This window comes from Sander vitreus, chromosome 4 (assembly GCF_031162955.1).
Source record: "Sander vitreus isolate 19-12246 chromosome 4, sanVit1, whole genome shotgun sequence".
Classification (NCBI taxonomy): Eukaryota; Metazoa; Chordata; class Actinopteri; order Perciformes; family Percidae; genus Sander; species Sander vitreus.
The window spans coordinates 17377642-17403602 of NC_135858.1; the positions used below are offsets into that span (position 1 = coordinate 17377642).

Sequence of the window (25961 nt, forward strand, 5' to 3'; positions counted from 1 at the left end):
ACAGTATCCTCGAACCAAACAAAATACTGAAGTTTCTTGTCTTTAACTGGCAACATTAAAACAAGCAAATGGAGAGACCTCAACATCCACTGTTGCTCCCTACAAGGGTTGCTAAGTAACAGTAGTGCTGCAACCTTTGGCTTAAACTTTGATTCCTCTCTCTAAATAAATGTTAGAGCACATCAGAGAAAGTAGAGCCTCTGAATAATACAGCATACAATTGATGTGAGGTATTAAAAGTCAAAAGTCGTCACGCATAAGTCCGGTTTAGAAACCCATGGTCACCACACAAAACTCTATTAAACTACACATGCAAATATCAAAATCACACATTTACTCTTTTAACTTTAACAGAGATGGTTAAGAATACTATTTATGGTACTTTCTGTTAAATGCTCCTACTACTATTTAGGGGTGTCATGATTTTGATTGTACTCTCTTGCATTGGCAAATCATTATGACATTTGAGATTTGAGAGAGAGAGAGAGAGTGTGTGAGTGTGTGTGAGTGTGTGTGTGTGTGTGTGTGTGTGTGTGTGTGTGTGTGTGTGTGTGTGTGTGTGCGCACATGCGTTTGTCATTCTCTTGACAGCTGTTGTAAAATGGTGCTGTGGCTCCTTTAAGAGAGCTCCGTGCATGTGGGTGTGTGTGTGTGTGTGTGTGGGAAGCATTGACATATATATAATGGACCAACAGATCCCATTGCTCTGGACGGAGACCAGTGAAGGCCATTAGAAGCACTTTTCCGGTGATGGCTGAGCGTTACTGCGCAGCCTCCAAGAGAGAGAGACGACGTAAATGTGCCGTGAGCAACGTGTCTGAAAGTCTTCTGGTAGCTGTGCCAAGAGAAATCTCAATTATTCCAAATATTGCAGAGATGGAGAGTGTAGGTATATGTAAGGAGATAACATAGGCACAGGCTAATTATTGCTAACTAAAATGCTAGTTAACATTAGTAATTACACTTAAACAGCTAATGTGAGACAAAACTGGCTGCGCGCTTCTCCTGTACTATATGGTAATTCTACTATGCGACAGTAAGTTGCGTGGTTATGACACAATCGTTAGCCTATTTTTACAAAAACGTCTGCTACGGAGCCATAACGTGAGGTACAAGGTAATGGAGCCTTTTATACATTGTCGTGTTTCTTTAGAAATAAACAATGGACAAATAGAGTATTTAAACGCTTCAGATGTAAAGTTATTCGCTGTCAAAGTGGCGCCAAAATGAATGGCAGTCAATGGAATGCTAACGGGAGGTGATGGCTTGGTAGCATCAAAATGGCGCCATAGGAGGTTCGCGGTCCGAGGAGAAGCTTACCCCTTTGGTGGGAAGGGGGCAGAGGACAAATAGAGAGAGGAATTAGACGTGTAGATGCGACCGGAGCAGAGTTGGTGGAATAAGTTTACACAATGTGTGCGGTGTCCAAAACAAACCCGACACACTTATTTTTAGTTAAATAAAAATCTGTTACGGTCAGGCTGCAGGCATCAGACAGCTTTTTCGACAATCGTCCGTGGCTAATCGAACTTCTGATAGGGTGGGCCGACTGCTTGCCTTGTCGTGATTTGTCAAGATCCGAGGTAAATCACGTAGTGCCCTCTGGGTAGTGTAGTCTATGTAACGTTAGGGTCAATCTCTGACACTGATGCTTTCTCGGTCAGTGGTAGAGTACCGGCTACATGCGAGAAGTAGCGGTACGCAAGAAAAAGTGCAGGTACGCTTAAGAGTAAAATGTAGACGGGCCGGTACTGCGTACTGGTGAGTACCGGACCACTTCGAGCACTGGGGCCAGTAGAATGGTAGAAAGGTAAAGACCAAAGACACCACAGACAGAGTCAGAGATGAAGAACGTTAAAGAATGTGGACTCCCATGGTGGGCTCTGACCTAGTCTCGCATTGCCAGACCCTCTTCCACAGCACTGCAAAGGAGGGTCTGGCTAGTCCACACAGCATTCCGGGATGGGACAGAAATGTGCCCTGGTTTATTGGCATTTCTTTAAACCAATCACAATCGTCATGAGCGGCACTAAGCGCTGCAATAGCCTCAGGATGGAACTTGTTTTGGTGGAACGTGTATGTTCAAAAGTTGTTTAATTTGTGCAACAGAAAACTCAGATTGGACAGATAGTCTAGCTAGCTGTCTGGATTTACCCTGCAGAGATCTGAGGAGCAGTCAACCATAGTCTCCATAAATTGACAGAGTTTAAAATTCCAACTCAAAGAAAGTGTAAGGTAACGGACATTCGGCCGTAAAGAGTGACATCCGGGGGGATTTCCGGCGGCAACAGAGCAATCCCAGAAGTGGAGGGTCGTGGATATAGACTAGCTCTGACCATACAGTCTACGGCTTCGACAGGACTTCGTGGTGCATTCTTGTGCTCTTTGTTAAACTCGGGGTGCATTCAATTGCACCTCAAACTGTTGTTGTAAAATAGTCCTCTGCCATCTAGTGGCTGTTATTGTGGAATTGCGGTCACTGCTGAAAAAAAACTTTTTAATCGAAAATTGAGTTGAATCATGACACCCCCACTACTATGGCACATTTGCGACATCCTCTGCATCAGTTCTGAAATATTCATTATGCTTTCCTCTACACTTTTTAAGTTATTTTTTTTACAAATATACTAACTACAAGATATGTCAGGAGGATCCAGGTGGCTTACCATTTTGGCTAAAAAGATTTCTCTGGGAAACCCTGAGCAGTACCTTTACAAAATGTACAGCTATTAATATAGATATAAACTACTCTAAATTAAGATACAATGAAACATTGAAATAGTAAAAAATACTTTGTGAGCTGTCTGAGAGTTTGACAAACAAAAAATAAAAATATTTTAAATTCATCTTTCAGTGGAACTGATAAAGATTGTATACACCAGCTGTTCTTAAGATGAAGAAGAATAAGATAAAAGGGCAAAATATATCATACAGTACATAGTAGCCACATATACAGATAAGTCATTTAAAAAAGATAAAACTGCTAAAGCTCAAGTGAGTCTCTCAAACACCTAAGTGCTCTGAAATAACAAAGTCAGTGGGTGGCTGCCCTTTCTTAAATTAACCCTTCTTCATCTTCATACCTGATTCTGGCCTAGAAATGTCAGAGCAGCTGGCTGCTGTTGGATCAGCAGGACTCGAGCTAAACAGGCTAATTTAGTGCTTAAGAATGTCAGGAACTGGCAAAGCCACCAAACGCATAAAGAAATATTTAAACAGATTTAGAAAGCTCATTATAACAATGGCAAGGGCAATAGAGCTGACAGTATCAAAATAATTGACAGTGTAAGTTTAGCTAATTGCTGGATTGCATTTTCAAGAAGCTGTTGGACCCACAGAAATAAAAGGTACAAAAAATGAAAGCCTCAGAAGACTCCATTTTATAGTGTGAGTTATATCAGTACACTGAGCAGCGCGGCATAATGATTCACACTCTATTTCCTGTTTCGTGATGTGTCTGTGCCCCCCCCCTCCCCCCTCGTGACACAAACTTTATTAATTGAAACGTATCACCCAATCATGTGCATTCGCCCCTGCACAAACACATACATACGCACACAGGCATTGACCCTTGGCTTCAGTGTCCAATATCCACATATTGCTGATGACAAGGTTAAATGATAGCATTGTATGTTCATATCCATGCATATATCATTACAAGGCTGCAGAAACACAACCTCATAAATCAAAAGTTGCTGCACTGCAGCTGCATGACGGTGACGCTGCATTTCTGACCTTGGTATGAAAAGTGATGCATTGCTGCTGTACCTCTATTCGTCTCGGACCCATGCAGTTCCCATGGTATACAGCCTGGCCGCAACATCTTCTCAGCCCTCAACATGAAGGAAAAATCCATATCTGTCCTTCAGTGTTTGCATTATCTCTTTCAGTTTTCTCTTTCAGTCTTAACCTTTCCACAGTTGCTGCAGCATCAGTTTACTGCTCTGAGGATCCCAGATGAGGGATTGGGATACAGATTACCATGGGGACCAATCCACAGCACACCCTCCCATCATTTCCATCCCCCCACCTTACCCTCCTCATCAACTATGGTAAAGCTTAGCCTGTACCATCCTGCAATGTACTTTCCCATCCCCTGCTGGTTTAACCAACCCCAAAGATCCCTCTCTATTATCAATCCCAGTATGGCAGATGGGACATTCCTGTACAGGCTAAAAACACTGATTCACTGCTGGCTTACAGTCATTCTTAAGCCAGGACCTTCAACCTCCAGTTGTTTAATCAGACAGTTGAAGTAGACTGTATTAGAAAGCCAATACGAGGTAGTGACACTGAGACATATGTAAGGCCCGAAACAATCTTGCTGTAATCCTTTGATATCAGCAGTATTAAAGGATCTACTTGGAACATACAGTACAAAAGCAACAATGTCTCCACCTTTAATACCAAGAGCCCATTTGAACAAGAAAATTAGACACTCTTGCAGTCACAGTCTGCATTTTAACAGCCACTTCGGTATCTCACACCCTTGTCAGAGAAATCAAATGACGTCAATATGCTCCTCTCCCCTGAGAGTACTTAACCAGCACTGTACAAGTGCAGAAATCAGATAAATCGACAGAATGTGTGCTGAAATACTGTAAGCACTGTAAGAGATGTGTTTACAGTACAGGCAGACTTTGCTATTATACAGTAATGATAACCTTGCTCTCATATTTATTTCTTTGCTTTACTGCACCCATCTCTTTCTTTTGATCAGATAATTTCAACTCCTTTCAGTACCTTCACCTTTGAACAACAAAATTTGTCAGCCCACAACTTCCACCGTTCATGCACAATTTACTCCAACTGCTTTCAGAGCTTACACTTCAACTGACACCTTTTAGTTTGTACACTTGGACTGGCACCCATTTCTTTCATGACTTTCACTTTCAGGTTTCCCAAACCTCCCAACTTCCAACAAGTTTATCATCTACACTTCGACTGACAATTCAACTTCTTTCAGCACATTCACTTCAAACAATACTTTGAGACATCTGTTGTTTCAGCAAGAGCCCCAAAATGACGTCTCTTTACATTTAATTGACCATGCCTTTTAGCGGCCACAATAATTGTGACAGGAGCAAAGGAGGAAGCCAGTAGACATTCTTATAGAGCGATAAAGTCTGTGTAAAGAGGAGGTTAAGATGGATGGGTGTGTCAATAAACCATTGGACTTTAACACGGGGGATTGTTGTTTGATTCCCCATTTCCATCTGACCTTAAGAAAGTGTTAATTCTTGTAACCATGACAATAAACCCCTAAGCAGTCAGTTTAACCGAAACCATGATCTTTCCCTAAACCTAAGCCTAAACCTAAACTGTTTTTGGGCCTAAACCTAACCAAACCTTAATCATAGTGGTGTTACATTATAAAACAAATTTTTCAGCAGTGATTTGTTACGGTTTTGCAAGGCACAGGGAAATGATGTCGCCCCGCTGATTGGGGCGTCTGATCAGAAAACGCTTCTATCTGTTTAGAGGGTGCGGACAAACATCTTATTGATTTATTACTTATTCTGCACTCAATACTCAGCCTTTTTTCATTTTTGCTTCTGTTTTTAATCTTGTTTTACTCTGTGGCACTTTGGGATTGAGTTTAACAATGAAAAGTGCTCTACAAATAAAATGTATTATTATTATTATGATTATTATTATTATTATTATTAGCCCTTCCACTGCCACTTCAACTTCAGTATCTCAACAATTTGTGAATTGTAACTTTTAAGCAGCAAGCACACGTAAATGATGTAAGAAGAAAATGTAGCCATGTCAATGTGGGTTCAAATAAAAAAGAAAAGCAATATCTGAGCATATCTGAGAGCTTGGTGTATGCATGTAAGCACATTTTTCTAAACAAGCAGATCTAACAATGATGTAAACAATTAGGCTCTGGGTTTGCAGCAGCCCACTCAGTCAACCACATAACCATGGTTTCTCTCAGCTACATGAGGAAAGACAGGAGCTGTATCTGAAGGAGGGAACCAATTAGTTCTCTCCTCCACGGCTTGTCACCTGACAGTCTGCTCATCCACAGCCTGATGGAAGAGCCTCTCCAACCTGCTCATTCAAACCAATTAAGGTCTGGAGGTGTATTACCACACACTCATTACCTGCCTCCCACAGTTCTCTGCTGCTCTTCACATCGCAGCTCATTGGTCTGCTGAATATCTCAGAGTTTTACCCTTTCACATAATCTTGTCTGTTCCATATCATCTCTCTTTCTAGTTTTCTTAGTTGCCCTCTGTGTTCCTACCTCTCTTTATATGTTTCTTTCTCTCTCTCTTTGTTAGGATATACAGGAAGCAGCAAAAATATTCTCTCATAAGCAGACCTACAGAGAATAGCCTATGTGCCTGTGAATGGTTAATAATCAGTTTGGAGACATGTTACAGTTTAAGTTATAGTGAGCACAAAGACACGGAAAATGAAAAAGGAGTGTGTTTATGAACTCATGAGAATTCAAAATATGGAAATACCCTTCAGCACCTAATGAAAACAATGCAGAGACATCCATAAATGCACAGACACCAACACAAGGCTTGCCTCTCAACATTTCCCTTTTCTGTTGGCATACACAACAATAAAAGAAAACACTCAGATGATGGGGTACAAAGGGCTGAACTGTTGTCACAGGCAGAGTGTGTGTGTGTGTGTGTGTGTGTGTGTGTGTGTGTGTGTGTGTGTGTGTGTGTGTGTGTGTGTGTGTGTGTGTGTTGCTTAAGATGTCCAAACAGTTTATCTGTGTGAGATGGATGACATATCTGGAACGATTCAAATTGCCACATTCCCTCTTGCAATACACGCTGCAGACCTGGAACCATAAACCTCTGAGAAATGAGCAGTAATTTCAGAGCACACTTTGACTCAGCACTGAGATGGTTCCTCCCATGACTGTCGTGGTGGTGCTGGGAAAAGCAAAGAAAAATAGATTATTCCACCACAACAGCTTAAGGGAACAGGAGTGTGCGACAAAAAACTGTTTCACTTTCACAAGAGCACCTATATGAATGTTTCCATTTCATAATCTGCATTACTGCTATAGGTCTATTAACTGAAACCAGCCTTGATAATTATTGTACAGCTCTCCTGATCCAGGTACTCACATATCTTTTCATTTATTCATAAAGGCAGCACTGTGTGAGTAGAAACCATTTAAACCCCTACTGGGCCTATGTTAACTTGTTGAAAGGTCAAAACACGACTAATAAGGAAACGTTGCATCTATTAACAGATATTAATGGTCAGTTCAGCTCAACAGTAAATACCAGGACTTCTAATTAAAGTCCAGATAGACGACCAGCGAGTCCATTCAGCAGAACAGAGAGCATTTCAATACAATACTAAAATGATTCTTTGGACAGCGATACGATATATGCTGATATCACAAAATCTGCCACGATGCGATTTTGATTTAATTCAATTTAGGGGACTGCAGAAAAAAACTAAAATATGACTTGACTTGATTTATCACTGAGCTCTTCCAGACATTAAAATGAAAAACAAACTACTCTTTTAAATAAAATGAACAAATATAAAGTGTGAATTCAAAATAAAGGTGCATGATATGTATCAATACTTTCACTTTGCATCAATGATATTGGATCGTTGATCATTGAATCGATATATTGATCCATATCTTTGTATCGTTACACCCCTAGTAGAGGGCCACGTTGGTCCGGCTGCTGTTGAGATTTACTTTTTGTGTTTATGTGGCTCAATATTTTTAAATTGAATCCTAACTTGTTTCATTTTTCTTGCTGGACTAATAACATGATATTGTAACCATGACGTGCAAGCAAGTGACACACAAGGATGAATTTACAATGTAAAGGTGTGTGCTTTTGACAAATGCGTGAATCTTTCACGCCTGGTGAGTGGTGGTGGAAATTACATTTACTATTTCTATACTACTTTACTACTTTATACTACTACTCCACATTGAGTAAAATATCGTACTTTTTACTGCATGGCAATTATTTCACAGTTATAGTTACTAGTTACTCGTCAGTTTGAGATCTTACATATAAAACATACAATCCTGTTATAGATTAAAATACTATTGTTATATAAAGCTGTTAAAGTTTGCTTCACCTCAGCCAACTACAACATTAAAGTCCGGCTTTCATGTTAACGCCTAAAAAACGGTCCACCAATATAACACTGACAGGACCATATGCATAATGAGTACATTTCGTTTTTATTTAAATTTCTGTGCTTCTACTTAACACATTTTTGAATTATGACTTTTATTTGTAATGCGGTATTTTCATAGTGTAATATTGTTACTTTTACTGAAGTAAATAATCTGAATAATAAGTGTAAGTGTAATTTTGTTCAGCAAGATCCCAGTCAGTTAGATATACACTGTAGTACTACATGTGTGACTCGATGCTTGGGGCTCATGTGACAGCAAAGAGAGCAGACACTATGCACGCAGAAAATGAACTTATGAGAAAGACAAAACAAATAAACTCACACAGTTCAGGTACCCTCTGAAGCTAAATGGCTAACAGCAGTGGTCCGACCATCACCTCGGCTCTTGTCTCTAACAGCAGCTGTGGTTAACACACCTGTAAATTACTCCCACAGCCCTGCCAGCCTACACTTTCTGCCAGTCCTCCCCTTCTTCACTAATAACACCATAATGATGCCACTGTTAGTACAGTGCTGAGGCAGTGTGCTTTATGGACTGACCTCAAAATCAATTCAGCAACACACAGGGGCTATTAATGGAGCTAGGTCTTAAACTCCTCATCTCCTCTCTGTTCTCATAACCTCAAATATGTATCCCCTCTCCTTCTTTTCTAGTTTTTGCTTAAGATCCTCAACGTGGACAGTAAATTACACACCCCCAGCTTGTTCAGACCAGTTCTTTGGCCAGGCAGCGGACATTCTGTAGCCCTGTGGCACACATTAACCTTATAAAGGGAAAGTAATAGAGCCTGTCTCAGCTGACACAGAATAGCCATGACAAAATGTATCATAGCACCAGTACCTCCCTTAGACTAGACCCCCAGGTAAACTCACTCAGTAAAACACACAGGTATGGCAGACAGCCACTATCCTTACACAGCAGATAAATGTGTAATACCATGAAATAAACTGCTTTAGTTTTGTTCTCATTAATGTCTCTGGTGCACATCATTTGAAAATGAGGAGGTTTTGCTGCAGGGATGGAACAGAGGCATACTTGGGGGTTTGGGAGAACATTCCTGGACAGAGAGCGTAGCGGAGTCTCTTGCCGTGGTTAATGAGGGGAGTCTGTGGGAAACCCCTGAATCTGAAACCCCCGTCCAAAAAAAACCACACCACTTCAAGTAATGGCGGCTATGTTGAATGGAACTCATTGTTCGGTGGCCCGAACGGAAGATTCCATCGTCAGGTCCAGTCGTCTAAGCTGTCGTCCTAACTATGAGAGGGCCAATACCAGAGAGTGGCTGCGGCAGTAATACCAGACGACAGAGGAGTAATATTAAACATGCCAAAGTAGTCACAAGGAGTACTACACAACCATGTCTTCCTGAAATGTCTTCTGGAGGCTTTAGTGTACAAGTCTTAGAAAACAACCATGGTGACATTGCTAGGGTTATCTCAGCTTTTTTCTTTTTTTAGGAAAGGCCTGCATTACATGCAAAGGCAAAAAGCAAGAATGAGCTGTGGGCCGCCCCATTCATATCAACAGTGTTGGGGAGTAACAGAATGCATGTACCGGCGTTACGTATTCAGAATACAAATTATGAGTAACTGTATTCCGTTATAGTTACAATTTAAATAGTTGGTATTTATAATACAGTTACATTGTTGAAATCAATGGATTACATGACAATACTTTTGTTTCACGAGTTAATTCACTCTCTGAATAAATTAAGGCAACTCCATGCATTTCCAAGAAGCCCCAATATGAAAACGAAAAAATTTGCTATTTGCGTGATCAGTCACAATGGAGTTGGAACCGGCACAACAGATCCAGGGCAGGAATGCATTTCTATCTTGGAAATTCAAGCAGCATTTCACATTAAAGAAAGAGAAGGGAGAACGAAATATAACTGTGCAGTGCATCCTCTGCTTGCCAGCAACCAACCTCCTTTCAGCGTCCAAATTACTCCACCTCCAACCTGAAGATGTATCTTAAAGTAAGTTTTTTTTTTTAATTAGTCAAGGGTAGTCGTCTGCTGTAGTTTTACTGGTCACCTTGCCATTTTATAGTTGACGTGGGACTTTACATTCTTCTATGTGCTGATTCACTAGCCCCAGAGCCGTTAAAAGACCGACTAGCCCCGTTTGGCATGCTAGCTAAAGTTAGGTACTGTTCGTTTTTTATTAAAAGGGGCTACCAGAGGAGTTTTGGGATCTTTTGTCAAAATAGACTTGACCCTCCCTTCGCCGGCAATACATTTTTCTATGACCCTCCAAAACGATTGGGAAAAAAAAGGAATAACCCTCCCAAACAACTTATTGATGTCTTCTGTACTGGTTTGCGCTTGGCAATGATGTACAGATAACCGCTTTTTTTTAATACAACCATGACAAATACGACTTAACCTCTGCTTTCTCATCTTATACACCACACTCCACTATTATGGTGGCCATTTCAGTAGATTTACTCACAAACATTGTTGTGGAAACACAATAAGCATGGAAACTAAATGCACACTTCCTGCATTACTGCATTACTTCAATTACTAAGTTACTCCTCTAGTAAACTAGTATTCACATGAAATAAAACAATAAAACATTGAGACCATTCAACAAAGAACACTGGGTAATAACCCATATTGACAGCTGGCCCACCCAATCAGAAATTCAAAGTTAAAACACTAGAGAACTTTTCCTGCTACGGTCCCCCTACAGGTTGTCTCATTGGAACTACAACTGGAAACTTTAGACATTGTTCGTCTGCTATTTCATTACTAAATTGACTTCCGATTTATGTTTTCCTCCGTGGGTGCTAACGGGCGCACACCCTTTAAAAAAAGAAAGTACTAAAAAAATGTTTGCAATTCAGAACCTTAGGAAATGGACAGCGGCCGACACGAACACACACACCTATTAACTCGATAATAAAGCCGTAAAGTAGGCTATCTTTCTACTCAGGACAGCGCCACTTCTCACAAATATAGATAGGATTGAAGATGAGAAGTTTAAGTTACACGTAACTGCGATCAGTGCTCACACGCTCCACTTAGCAACAACTGCAATGTTTGATTTTGAATGAATGTAGCCTACTGGCAGTCTGGCACATGTGGATGCGCAGTATTTTCCGTGGGTGCGCCAGCTCGAGGCAACGTGAAACCTTTCAGCTAGTCAGCTTCTTTATATTCCATCTTCATGTCAGTGACGATACTTTGGCAACAGATGGCGCAGTTAGCTATAGGTTGCATTCTCAAAGAAAGCAACTCCAAACTTGTGTTGCTGTCATATTGAGATTTTTGTTGGGTCAGACCCATCTGCTAGTGATGGGGGGCCAAGACTGAGATCTACATGGAAAAGTATGCACCAAACAAGCCACTGAATACAAAAGTTGGGTGATCCTCCCCCCTAGACTAAAAAACGTTGGGTGACCCTCCCCTCAACAAAGAATAAAAAGACATGACCCTCCCTTATTTTCCTCCGGTGGTCCATTCCATAAATACCGACCGGTCCCTTAGCTAAAATTAGCTCACGGTAGCTTAGACTTAGACTTTTTGTAGTATGCAGTTCGGGACTACAAATACAAAAATCTATCTGCTTGTTCAGGTACACATTCAGCCAGTTGGAACAGAAGAACACACCAGAATAGGCCTGTTTAGTAAGCAGGATTTGATGGCCGCATTCCTACACTTATAAAATGTAATTCAATGTGGAAGTAATCCAAGTATTCAGAATACGTTGCTCAGATTGAGTAACGTAACGGAATACATTACAAATTAAATTTTTGGGCATGTATTCTGTATTCTGTAACGGAATACGTTTTGAAAGTATCCTTTCCAACACTGCACATCAATAAGCGTAAATGTTAGAAACACCTCTCAGTATAACAAACTACATTCTCAAAAATGTATATTACATTGAAACAGCACATCTCTATTTAACTTTCTTGAAGTAAGGATTCATTTCAGAGCGATTTTATTAGACTAAATTAAAACTAGATTACAGGGCCTTGTTGCCTAAAGGCCATTATCGTTTCATTATTTACTGCACTTCAGTGGTCCATATTACCAAACAAAATAAATACATTAATAATTTTATTTCCAAAAACTTGACACACAGCAGACCTTGGGTTTGCGCCGGGGCCTCTGAGGGTCTGTGGCCCCAGGGCAGTTGCCCGCTTTCCCTGGTTATTTACTAGGCAGCAATCAAGTTGAATTATGGGTAGTATAAGATTCAGCATATTCAGACTTCGACCTATACCAGCAACTACAAGTCGAGATATCTCAGCCTCTGCTGTATCATCCAATACTAAACCACCTTTTGAAGGTACAAATGTTGGGTGTGATTAATAGCACCCAAAAATCAGTTTTAGCCAGGACACAGTTTAAAAAAATAATAATAACAGTTTGAATTTAGACAAAAGACAAAACACTAACAGAACAACATGCAGAAGATAAAAACGGTGAATACAGGACAGTTAACAAAGGTTTTGTTAGGGACACAGTTTTAAAGTGTTGACTGTCCCACATCATGTGAAGTCTAAAGAAATGATGCTGTGAGTGGTGAAAAACAGCAACTCACCCTGAGATATAAAACAATGTTAGCGTGAAGAAAATATAGTAATTACTGTGCAAGGCCAAAACATGATGTACAGTTTAACGATGATGTGTCAATGAAAAACATTACATTTTGTATTTATTAACTTACCTATTTACATTACTTTATTTACTTTATTAAACATACAGCTTTTTCAAATAATCAGATTTGACAGTGACCCAGCAGAAGAGAAAACGACATACCAGTCAATCAATAATTGAATCACTGCAGCGTGGAGCCATACAGATTAATTTGTCTTATTGCTATGCATGAAAACTGAAACAATGTTGATACAAAAGATGAGTCTAAAGCCCGAGACACACCAAGCCGATAATCGCCCATTGGACAGTCTGGCGAGGTCAGTGACTCGAGTCTGTTCGGTGTGTTCCGTGCCGTCGTCCGTCCGAGGCCGTCGGCCTTCATATTGGCCGATTTGACATGTATAATCGGCGGGGCGGGCACTGCCGGCAGTCGGACTCAAATGACCCATCTGATTGGTAGAGTGCTAACCCGGAAACGGGGAGCGGAATGAGCGTGACTAGAGTCTCTCAAAATCTGACGAAAATCTTTTAAACTGACCTTTGTTGATCTGAAATGAAGACAGATTCAGCAACTGTATGGCCAATTTCTCGCTTAAAATGTTTTCAGAAACACGATTCGGCGAACTATTTTAGTACAATATGAGATTGTATTCTGAACATGCCGCCATGACAGTCTGTCTTTGAATTTCCGGAGAAACCAGACCCACGTGATGTGTTTGTCCAATCAGTTGCCGGTTTTCATTTTTGGGCGACAATACAGATTAGCGCCGCCTGCTTTGGTGTGTTCCGAGGCACTTTTTTGACCAACTCGGGGAGACTGATCAGTCCAACTGCCTTTTCTACCGAGGGTTGGCTGTCTAGTCAGTGTGTCTGCAGCTTAACTCAGCAGTAGCTTGCTAGGAATATTAACGCAGCTTTCTATATTCTTTACCCTATTCCTCATAATGGGAAGCAGATACTGTAAAGCTAAAAAGAAATGCTGAATAGAAGAGAAACAGCTGATTGTTTTATTCTTATTTTCATTGCAATTTGCATAATTCAGGATGAAATGGCCCATGGCAATTTCATTGAGTAGGCTATGCATAGATGTAGTCAATTTGGAATTATAGTTCCATTAGCTGAAATAGATTAGCAGGTTTACTTTTGGTGGTTTGTTTTTATTGAGGATGCAAATGTATCCTAATTTTAAAAAGGGAACAATGAGTGTAATTAATCCATCGCATATTGGAGATTAATGTGTGGTAGGTAATCAAATCCTTTTATATAGAAAATTGACGTTGAAAATAGATGCTTTTAAGAAAAAGAAAGCAATCTCTCTGGCCATTGATCCAGCTGCCCGCTAGCTGTGAGCAACTTTAAGAGGCCTGGTGATAAAGATGCCTCTTTGAATTGCCTCCTCTAAAACAGCAATGCACCAACATGCTTCAAACATAACACATAAACTCTGAGAAACACCGCCCTGTTTCCTGCTTGGTGGAGCACATTTGGTTTGAGGTAAAAAAAAATTTTTTAGCCAGACGCTTATTGCAAACAATAAACAAATTTACTGTAATGCATATACACAACCATCTCAACAGAGCCACGGCGCGTTTGTGTGTGTATATGCCTGAGCACACAGGGTACAGTAATTGGCGACCTGATAAATATTTGTGTAGAACCTCCTCAGCAAGAGAAAACAGAGAGGCGTGCTTTCAACACCAGTGCCTTCAGGCTGCAGACCAAAAATAATTCAGGGATGGAGCCCACTTATATGCTTCATGTCAACATTTCAGGGGGCCTGGGGAGATGATAATGATGATGCTGCTTCAACAGACACATTAAAATGTAATGTTGTACTTGTTGTTTTGTATTGTAACTGGTTATGGGCTTTTACCAAAAGAGAACATGATAGAATACGTAATATAAAAGAGAAATGTGTACAACAACAAGAAATGAAAACAAATACGAGTAAAAATGTCATTTTGATTCTGGTTTTGATCGATAACAGGTTCCCAACAAATAGCTTTAATCAAACAGACAGAACCAGAGAAAGTTTAGTCGCGTCTTTTCAAAGTTTAACAGCATTATTTGACAGGAGTATGTAATCTCATTTCTGAAATCCATGTTCTCCCTTATAATGAATCAAACACTGAATTGATTCATTTTAGAGTAATTGGAAACAACCTGAGTAGTGGTGCTCGTGGAATGCCACCACAAAGTAAACAGTGAGGTGTGTTGCAGTGCAGCCATCTGTCGTTGAGACAGTGTGAAGCTATACTAAAGATATTTGAAGTGAAACATTGAAAGTCAACCACGACTACAAGATGCAGACATATATTCTGATAGGGAAACAACTAATGATTGTTTTTATTATCAGTTAATCTAGTTTTGTGGCAATCTGTAATCTTTTACCCACAATGAAATCACAATTTCCAGAAGCCCAAATTGCTTATAAAGTCAAAGTCAAAAATGCTCACATTTAAGAGGCTGCACACTATTGAATGTTTTGCAGTTTTGCTTGATGAACCACGCATTTCATTATTAAAATAGCTGTAAATTAATTTTTATGTCAATCTTTTTAAGCTGCATTTAACAATTGTTCTCAAGTAATCTGACGATTATTTTCTTGATTAATCGAGAAAAACTGTGAAAAATGCTTATCACAACCTGACACTAAATTGCTTGTTTTGTCCAAACCACAGTCCAAACCCCCAAAGATCTTTAGTTACTGTAACTATTTTTGAAAACCAGTAAATGTTAACATTCAGAGAAGCTAGAAATAGTGCATTTTTGTCATTTTTGCTTAAAATCAAAATTGTTGCTTATTCACTTTTAGTTGCTAATCAATGAATCCGCCTCATCATTTTATCTCTAATTCTGACAGATCTTTGAGTCATGACCCAAAGGCTGCAGAGAAAATTAGCTGGCAGATAAGATCCCATCCATGCATGTGCACGTACTATGTTTGATTTCAATTCTAAATTGATGTCTGCAGAGGACTTACGTAGAAGTTTGAGCTCAAGTCCTCCAGTATATCCTGAAAATAATATTTCATCTTGACATTGAGTTATTTGATAGATACAGTAGTTACATTTCTTTTGATACAATAGTTCAATAATTTGATGGTGTGGAACGATGACAGAGTGCAATGCATTTGGCATTTTATGGATTGTGTGGGTGTTTAAAAATGCACAGTGTTGTCCTGATGTTTAGGATGTCTTCAAACCATCAATCTTGAAAGAGGCCTGCGTGAACCAGATGATTCAGAGAAGTGGCAAAGTGTTCTGCTTATCCTCCGCTCTGCTGGAATGTCACGCTTTGCGTCCTCTGGATACAGGGGGGTGTTCTGCACTTCTTCAAAACTCATTTTCCTCCATGACTAGTCCGTTCTCTTTTGGGAATGGATTGAAACTGCAGCCAAGGCAATGAGGCATTTTAATAGGATGAGCTGAGACTGTTGTGAAGGCAACCAGGCTTCCTCTCCATCGCTGTCTGCCTCTTCCTCTTTTTCTTAGAGTTGCAATTATTTGAATTTTGGGATTTGGATGATATAGGGTGAAAACAAAGGGTTATATGTGTAGAGTGCAGGCTTGAGAGAGACGGGGGAGTTGGGTTTTTAAAGTCTGATCATTATCTGCACCTCCTGTAGCGAAGCGGACACAACAGCACCGAGGCAGTGGCCTTGAAACGCCTCACTTGGGAGAATTATACTAAACACTCTGTCAGAGCTCATTCTTTCTCTCAGCGCAGACATACAGGGAATCTTTTACACTCATGAGTCCAGTGTGTGCCAATAATGGAGACAAATATCCTCCCTCACATGAGATTCTGCTGTGACAAGCCAACACATCCTTATACCTAAACGACATTATAGGTCGATTTCCAAAGACAACACATAGGACCGTTTCATTTAATGTCTCACACTAGGGGTTTAATCATGTGACCGTAATCATATGACTGTTACATTTAACGTAACGGGCACAGTTTTAAACTCGTATTAAACAATGTTAAACGGTACTAGTTAAGTTTAGACATGACACCACAGACATCATTGCGTGACGCACTAAGGTCCATAAAACTCATAGGTAAAAGATAATTATTGATATAATTATTATATATGAGCTTCTTGCGTAAACGACCCATATGGTCGTTGTCTGGGTGAGGACGGGCTGGGCATGCTTCAGTCCGACACCCTATATCATCAGACCTCAGCATAACTCCATCCCAGTTTACAGTACTGCGTTTTGTATAACCTTAGCCAGAGTCAATGCAATCCTCATAAGTGAGCTGCTTGTTGCACGTTTCCCAATTCTGGACCTACAGTCTGATCCTCTCCAGATGCACATGGTGCAGATGAAACATCCAGTAGGTCCATAAAACACAACCAGGAAGCAATACTTCACCCGATCCATAACATGTGGTGATGAATATAAGATACCCTACAAGATTCCTACAGCCATTTCCTTTTCTGATGAAAAAAAAACAATACGTTGCTGCATGCAAAGTTATGATGAGGGGCCCATATGAAAGAAATGGGGGAGAAAAAGACTATAAGAGGGAGCAATAATGATGAGGAATTTCCTCATTAGTCAATTTCTCTCTCTACTCCCTAGCCAATAAAAGACAGTCTCATAATGTGCTCTTAGCCTGAGCCATGACCTAGACACAGGAAATCTATATTAAACGGCTTCTTCATCAAAAAATCATCTAGGAAACAAAGACTGTTCTGAGTCGGTGGGAAGGAAACAGTTAAACAAGCATTTTGGCTTGAATCGAATTAGCACATATCAGTCTTACTGATAAGAATAATATCATCTCAGAGACGGAGTGTCACACCGGTGAGCAATTCAACGCTTAGTGTCACGGTTAGAGTACTCCTCAGTTCCCCTTGAATTGGCTTTCAGTGACTAGCTCTGTGAACTTTCATTCAGATAAAGCTTGCCTGGAAAATTTAAGTGCAGAGGAATGTCTGTTGGAGATGTACCCTGTCTTAGAGTTGGCATCTTTCTTACAGCTCCTATTTCTGGTTCTGCTTCACTGCCTGTGTACCTGCCCTTTTGAAGGCTCATTCTCCCTTAGGTGGCAGTTTACATCAGGGGCCGTGAGGTGATGGCACTGCAGCCATCTGCCACCCAAACCGAAGGAGTGCCCCCTCCAGCTGGCGTCCAGGGCAACACTTCTGTCACCTCTGCCAATAGACATAAGACAGATAGGGGTCAGCTGTCTTCTGTCAAATCTGACCCTTAACGAATGCAGCAACATGAAATCAGTAGCACACCACAATGCCCTCCTGGTGAACCTCAAACTTGGAAAGATTTCAGAGTGATTGGAACAATACAGGCCATCTTCCTCTGCCCCTGTATGGACATGAAAGTGGATACATGCCGCCCAGCTGTCCTCCCTGCTCTCTCAGCAGCCAAATTCAGAAGTGGAAACTCTTTCACAAGTCAAAGTCCACAGGGCTTCTGCTCCAACTGACAACCTATGCAGCTCTGTCAGTTCATTACCTGGGTTTGCATTCCATTACAAAGCAAAAACAAATAACCAGAGTCATTATTTATTTAAAGCCATTACCGGCCACTGCAGAACAAAAGCCGCTAAATGTGCCAGTAAGTACTTCTAAGCCCTGTTCAGCTAGTAAGTGCCGAAACACTCAACTAAACTTGAAAAAATAGGGAGGACTAAATAAATTAAGCACGGAAAAAGGAAATAAGTAAATAGCAAACACTGCAATAAAGATGGGTCATTTTACTTGGTGTCAAGCCAATTAGCAGTATTTGTTTCTCTTTATACTGTATGCATCTGTCACTAGGGTTGGGCATCGAGAACCAATTCCTACTTGGAATCGTTTCAAAAATTACGATTCCATCGTAATCGTTTCTTTATTGGAATCGTTTGGAGGATTTGGTTTCAAATCTGATCATGGGTTAAAAATGTAACATGCGCAAGTTTTGGTTTCCGAAGCGGCCAGGCGCTTTTTGTGTTGCAGCCTTGGAGCACAGTAAGCGGCGCTCTATTGTGGCTTTATTTTATGTTGTATAAGCCCTGTAACACTGCAACCCACCACTGAATCAACCCGTGACCCGTTTCAACTCCACCCCTCAAAGAATTGGAATCGAGAATTGATAAGAACCGGAATCGAAAGGAAGAATCGGAATTGGAATCAGAATCGTTAAAATCCAAACAATGCCCAACCCTATCTGTCACATCTCTTTTGGTTGGTTTCAACTTATTTTTTCTTTTTGTAGTAAAGTAATTTGTTTGTTTTGAATTTGATGTCATATTTTTGTCAGCTTCCCTTGACTTAATAATGTAGTTGTACACTCAATATAATGATTATATGATCTGTATTAATCTACATTTAATCTCAGCTGGGTTCCAAGAAAGTAATACAATAAAAATGTCATGAATTCCTAATTTGAAAGTGAGCACTGTAGGCCATTAGTTTACCATCATTTAAGAGGATAATGAGGAACTGTTAAATCACTGCCTCTTTCTTTTGGAATCATCACTGTCGTCTGAATCTTCTCCAAATGTAAGAGCAAATCTGCACCCCCCCTCCCCCACCCCGGCATTTTCATCTGGTTTTGGAACCCCAAGAGTCTCGCTATGCCATGATTAGTTTTTTTACTAGAGGAAGTCTAGTGAGGAAGAGGAAGAGAGAGGGAGAAATGTTAGGGTAGTGAGGGGCTGCCTCTCTCTTGCTATTGTTTGGACACAGTTCCTCTCACGCTGCACTGACCACAGACAGGGCGTGGCTGAGGGAGGCCAAGCAGGGAATATGAGGAGGGGAGGGGGTGAGGTATTCGGATGGTGATGGATACAGGGCGAAGGTTAGAGCGTATTGCATACTTTCTCTGCATGTGGACAGCGAACAGGAAGGCGGGTGGTCCCTTGTGAACGTTACAGTAAAAGAAAGAGAAAGAGTTGGAGTGGGTGGGATTTTACCCCAGCAGTTTGGCGCTCTGTTCCCAGCCCTGCTCATGTGCACGATGAAGTAATGAGAGACCCGGGGCCTCTGACAAACTCAGGCCAGATGGGGAGAGGATTCTTCGCCACAATTACTCTGCAGCAGAGAGCATTAAAGCCAGTGCAGCTTCTCCTCTCTACAGAGAAAAGATAATCACTGGGAGAATACTTAATCAACACGGTTTTTCAGCACTCTTCACAGGAGATTGTCTTTAAAAGCTTTCAGCTGTGGTATCGTCCTCTATCCCTGAAGACAGTATCTGAGTATGCTCAATAGCACCTATGATAGGGTTGAAGAGGATCAGCTGGTTTTCAAAGCATTTTTTCCCAATCTAAATTCCCATTTGAAACTTTACTTTAAAGAATATTTTCAATGTTCCTTAACGTACTAAAGAACATTTTTTTTAAAAAAGGACAAAACAGGGGTACATTTTGCTTAATAAACAAAACTACTGCAAGCAAGAGGGAAGAAATCCAAGGCACTCTTAATTCTGATTACAACAAAAAATGTAATATTAATGGCTGAGACCAACGCATGAGACAATAGAAACACCAGAGTATTGTTAATAATCTGACAATTCCATAATGGCCATTAGTGATAAACATTTGTTTATCAAAAATCATGTTTTGTCTGTGGTATGGTGGATGACTGTTAATGCTAGCCTCTGCCATTGTCACCAATGAGAAAAGGCCAGTTGAAGGCAAGAATCAGAGCTGTAGCAAATTCAAAACACTTTGTCAGGGCGATTGGGAACCAAACACACAGCTATAATTGCCAAATACATTCAAAATTGGCCCAAAATCCGAAAGTGACTGATTCAAACTGCTAAATGTTTCATCAGGTTTCTAAAAAACATAGTCTTTAGCCTCCACCAACAGAATTTTATGCTTTGAATTTTCTCACCAAAATTCTCCTTGGGAATAGACCTCTTACTATATTTTATAGCTTTCCTACCTTTTCTATCAATGAACCAGATATTTTAGAACACAGGTGCTCATTTTTTGTTCAGCCTGGAGAATTGAATCCTGTAAGTGCTTCAACTGCAAGTTGCCGAACATTGTCTATGCCAAAAACCCCTCTCACTTTGTAAAGCTATGGCCCTAACCTTGAACCCCTTATTTTACCGTGACCGTGATTGACTGTGATGCTCTGGGACAAGTGAAAATGTCTCACCCATACTCCAAATGCTGTATGAGTCACCAAAAGCTGCCTCATATTGTGTTTTAAAAAGCTTTATGGATTAGTATTGGCAGATTTCCATGAGTTTGTTATGAGCACTTTCTCACAGCCCGATTGCAGGGCACCGATCTACCAAGAGGATAACAGTATTAATAATGTAACATCCCATGAGGTGAGCTAACATTGATTTTAAAGGGCACAGTATTTTCATACAGCCCCTGTTCCCTGAGACTAATTAAGTGCAAGCTGGATATTTTTTCTCACAAGTCAGATGGACATAAGATATGGCAGTAATGCAGTCAATTGGTGTTGACACATCAGTGTCGTTTAGGAATGTTAAACAAGGCTTTGACAACAATGTGATGAATTAAGAGGAAGGGCCAATAATGAAGGGGTTTCATCACCCCGACATTACTGCCAATAGCTTGAAGAAAAGGAGGCAGGTAATTTAGCCAAAGACATTTCCATTGACTCTACTGTACTCTAAAACGAAGATGTGACGTAAACAAACAATATCTTGTAAACCGATATATGCTTTCATATATTACACAAAATTTACAAAAGCAAAAAGCTTAATTGAGTTAATCCTGATGCACGGTGTAGGGACTAAAAGTTTTGGGTGATTCTCTTGTTCCTCATGATAAGTTCGGTAAGAAGGAGAGACTCCGCGGCCAACGGGAACAGCAGGCTGAAGTGCTGTGTTTATAGTATTATCTGTCAGAGATGATGTTATTGAAGATCTACAGGGAAACCGCAAAAATCCTGACATTTTGGCACAGTATAATATTTTTACAGGAAGTAAATTCATGCATAGTAAAAAACCTTTTCTGTGCAGCTGCTTTGATCCTGTACAGGGCAGAGTCAACAAATGGACTAACAAACAGCCTGGCCATGAGAGGTTTACACACCTAAAGAACATTTAATCTCCCGAAGCCACTGCATGCTGATGCTGGCTCATCACACACCAAACTGTCTAACCTGAGAGATCTCTTAGACGAATCATCTTAAACTTAAAATCTTTAAAAAAAAAAATTAAAAAAACACATCCTTAAACTAAGCGGTTCTCAGGCTCATCCCTCTTTATGCAGGTAAGGTGAGGGCTCTGCTGTGTTGGTGGAGGACTGTGTGGCTGTGTTTGGTTTGATTAGTCACCTGACTGCTGGCCTGGCCTCTGGGAACAGGAAGTATGACATCACTGACATTCAGGAATGTGGGAATGTCAGGCTGCCTGTTAACACTGCTGGAATGAAACAGAGAACACGCCGGATGGACACAACAGATAACTCACTGCAGCTGAGTTATTCCAACCCTAAAGATTAAACACTAAGGCCACTAAGGTTTTCAGACCAACTTCAGCGCTGTGGGGGAATAAACGCTATCCCTCATTTAAATGAGGCCACTCTGTTAATGCAGCAGGGTCGTCCAGCAAATAAATAGAACCTGGCTTAACATTTGCCACAGCGTAATGCAGGGCGATGTATTAGCCAATCAAACACATATCTTCTTTGAGAACTTACAGTTTGCACACCACAAATACAACTAAACAGTGGTGGAGGATACGTAATTGTTGATGAGGGCACCGGAGAAAAAGCAGCAGCAACAATCTCTATTTCTCTTGAATAACCATTTAATCATAGCCATTGTTGTTGTGATTTGTTCACTGTGTTCTGCTGACTTTAACCACACTCTGATTAACTTCCCCCACTGTTCATGTGCTTAGGGGTGTTAAATCAATTTAGTTAAATAGTTAAGTTGGGGGACTTGCAAGAAACAATTTCAAAAACAAAAAAAGAATGTTCATAACCAAATCAGTGAAGGCACATATGGATTAAACTCCAAATTTACTGTATCCTACATTTCCCTTAATGCAACTTGATAGCAAAATGTATCTCTAAGATGCCATCATTATGAAATCATTATTTTATCAGACCTTATACAGGGTTAGGGTTACATTATGTGTGAAATTAAGTCTCCCTTTAATTGCATCTTGAGGACGAATTAATGCATTAATTCCTGAGAATGTGCACAACCAAGACTCTGAGGGAACGCAGTATGCACAAGATTCACATGCCAACACGGAGCTAAAAACAAGTACCGTACATCAGCGCTCTAAAACCACATTACACACAGATCAGCCCTTAGGGCCAGCAGAAGATATTAGGAATCACATGCTGCTCAACTACATAGGCTCAACACAGGGAGTCATTTAATGGACACTGAGAGCAAGCTGCCTGGTTGGGTATGATCTCAATAACCCCCATGCTTCTAAACATATCCAAGGCAAATACAAAACACAGACACCACGAGGCTAAAGACCCAAATGATGAATTTGCCATGTCATTTTATATTCTGACAGCTTTGTGTGTCATGTCTAGTTAGTTGCTCAATAAATTGATTCGATCAGGCAAAGGGTAACAGACAAACAAGATCACAGGGACTTACTCCCCTACACGGTTGTTCCACTTGTTACAAAATAAAATCATCATTAATGAATCCAAGATGTCAGCTATATAAAAGTAGCTTAACAGAATATGTCATAAGAAGGTTTAATTAGACACAGGCCATCGTCTTACACAAGCTGAAGCAAACATAAAGTAGCTATAAACATAAGAAAAGCGTCATTAGGCATGCAACAACTAAATACAAAGCAATATTTATTATTCTTAGTCTTAGTTTAAGTGCTATTAGAAAACAAGCCAAAACTTTAACACTCCCATGAAAACTTCAGTTTAAAGCTCATTCCTCATTCATCACATCTCTTTCCCAGCAGTGGCAGTGCAATGGTGTCGGCAGCCCTCGTCAGAGATGTTGGCATACAGTTCCTGGGCTAAAGCTCAGTTTGAGACTCCTTGCCAGTCTCGGGAAGAGAGCGGAGAAGGAGCCAGAGCTGGAGGAAGTGCAGCCCCAGAGGAGCCCAGCTGCTGCCTGGGAAACCAAACCCGGACCGGCTCTGGCCCACGCTCTCTAACTCTGGCCCCTCCCGTCTATAACAACACTCAGCGTGTCCCTTGTTCTCTTTCTTTTCAATCTGCTCCCTTTCCCCATGTCATTCTGGTGTGGACTTTGGGGAAAAATAAGTCAGTTGAGGAAGGGTGGAATGATATTAGTCTCCCCGCTGCATATTCCCCAAATACTTTCCACTGTTGATTTCAAAACATTCACACATGTTCATGTTCTCACTGTCAGTCACACACACACACACACACACACACACACACACACACACACACACACACACACACACACACACACACACACACACACACAGGGAGGGGATTAGGCGTGAGTGCACACACAGTCACTGGCACTCACACACATCCACATACATGCACATGCTGTGACACTCACCCCGATAGTGGAGGCTGTCATCGTGGTGAATGTACTTGTGGTGGTTCTCCAAGGCAGGGGGGCTGCTGGCACCCAGCTCTGCCAGTCTGCGGCTGGTGGCGGAGAGCTCGGAGCGGAGGTTGGTCACTTCCTGACTGGCGGACTGGATGGCCCCATCAATCCTCTGTGCCAGCTGTTTGTTGTCTTCCATCATTTTAAGAATTTTCCCCTGAGGACCAAATCCACACAGAGCAGCATGATGTCAAGTGGAGCATTAGAGGGGGTGAAGCTTCCTTCTCCTCTTATCCCCCTCTTCTCCTCCTCCTCCTCCTCCTCCTCCTCCTCCTCCTCCTCCTCCACCTGGGCTTCTTCTCTCACAGTTTACTTCACACATATAAAAAAGAAAAGCCAAAACACTGGTCCCTCTTCTGTTCTCCGCTGAGCAGCACAGAGATGATGTCTACCTGTTACTGCACAAAGAATAATGTCTGTGTGGCCAAGCACCACGCAGTCAGAGGAAACGTGTGTGTGTGTGTGTGTGTGTGTGTGTCGGTTGGTGTGTATGTGCAGGGCAAAGGAGAGCGAGAGAGTGAGCGTGGGAGAAAGAGAGAAAGAGGGAACGTAAAGAGAGCAGAGAGAAAGAAAAAAAGACAAAAGAGAAAAAGAGATTTAGCTCAGCGGGCAGAGGGGAAAGTGAGTGCTCCCGCAGAGGAGAATGTGCTGTGAGCAGCTGCTCTCAGAGAGGACCCAGCACACACTGAGATGACATGCAGCCTTTTAAATGGATTGTACCATGTGCTGGAGGACCAGGGGAGAGGGGGGATGCAGTTGGGCTGAGCTGCTCTCCAGTAACTCTAACTACAGAGCGTGTTGTGTATCACACACCCTATGGAGTCTGTAATGAGTAGCAATCGGGTCTGTAATAGGGAAAACAAGTACAGATTGTTTCTCTTTACTTCTTCCTCTCTCCATGTCCCTTCACTCAGAGCTTGGCAGCAGTATTGAACCCTTTGACAAGCACTTGTCAAGCCCTCTATATATTTACAGTCCTGCTCCCGCTCTCCCTTCCTCCCTCTCACTAACACACCCGCTGTCTTATTGTCTCTCCCACCCCCTCTTTTTTCATTCCATTATATATTCGTCTCTTTGTCCTGGGAAAGCTCACCCCCACATCGTTGGAAGGGGAAGGGGGCTGGCTCAAGGCATCCAAGGGGAAAACATTTCAACTCTGAGAGCAAACTTAGCAGAGGGCAGAGGCACAGCCGTCTAATGGGCTAAACACAAAGAGGAGAGGCCCGGAGAATTACAATCGAGCTGTGGGGAGAACATAGTGGAGCTTTACTTCTTTGATCAAAAACAGTTAAAAGGATTATATTTCAGCTTTTCCGTGGGCCCAGCAAACAAACACCACCACCATCAATTTTTATCTCTAACAGCTGTAAAATCACACGCACAAAAGGTTAGACGGGGGGATTTTAACTTAAAACAATCCCGGATATTGCTGAGCCATCATAACTTGGAATCTGCATTTGACATTTCATTTCCCAAATAAGAAAATACATCCTGTATTTGGCAAGAAACTGAGACAGATGAGTGATACATCACTGAGATGCTGTCATCCGAGGCTCGGGCGATAACAGCTCAATGCTCATTGGTATTCACACAATGGTAGAGAGACAAACAAAGATGGACCTGCAAGTGTGTGGGACTAATGACCGAGCGAGACACACAACTTG

At 41.2% G+C, this 25961-nt stretch overlaps 1 protein-coding gene across 2 annotated transcripts in view; it reads right to left on the reverse strand.

Moving 5' to 3' along the window:
* LOC144517004 (kazrin-like) overlaps positions 1 to 24538 on the reverse strand; it is a 62184-nt gene extending 37646 nt beyond the window's left edge. The window contains exon 1 of one of the 2 annotated variants that reach the window (XM_078248772.1): positions 24247 to 24537. In XM_078248772.1, the coding sequence (XP_078104898.1) occupies positions 24247 to 24439 (193 nt within the window). In that variant the 5' untranslated portion in view covers positions 24440 to 24537. Of the gene's footprint in view, positions 1 to 24246 lie in introns of both variants that reach the window. The other variant, XM_078248773.1, reaches the window with a different exon arrangement.
* Between the last annotated feature and the right edge of the window lie 1423 nt (positions 24539 to 25961).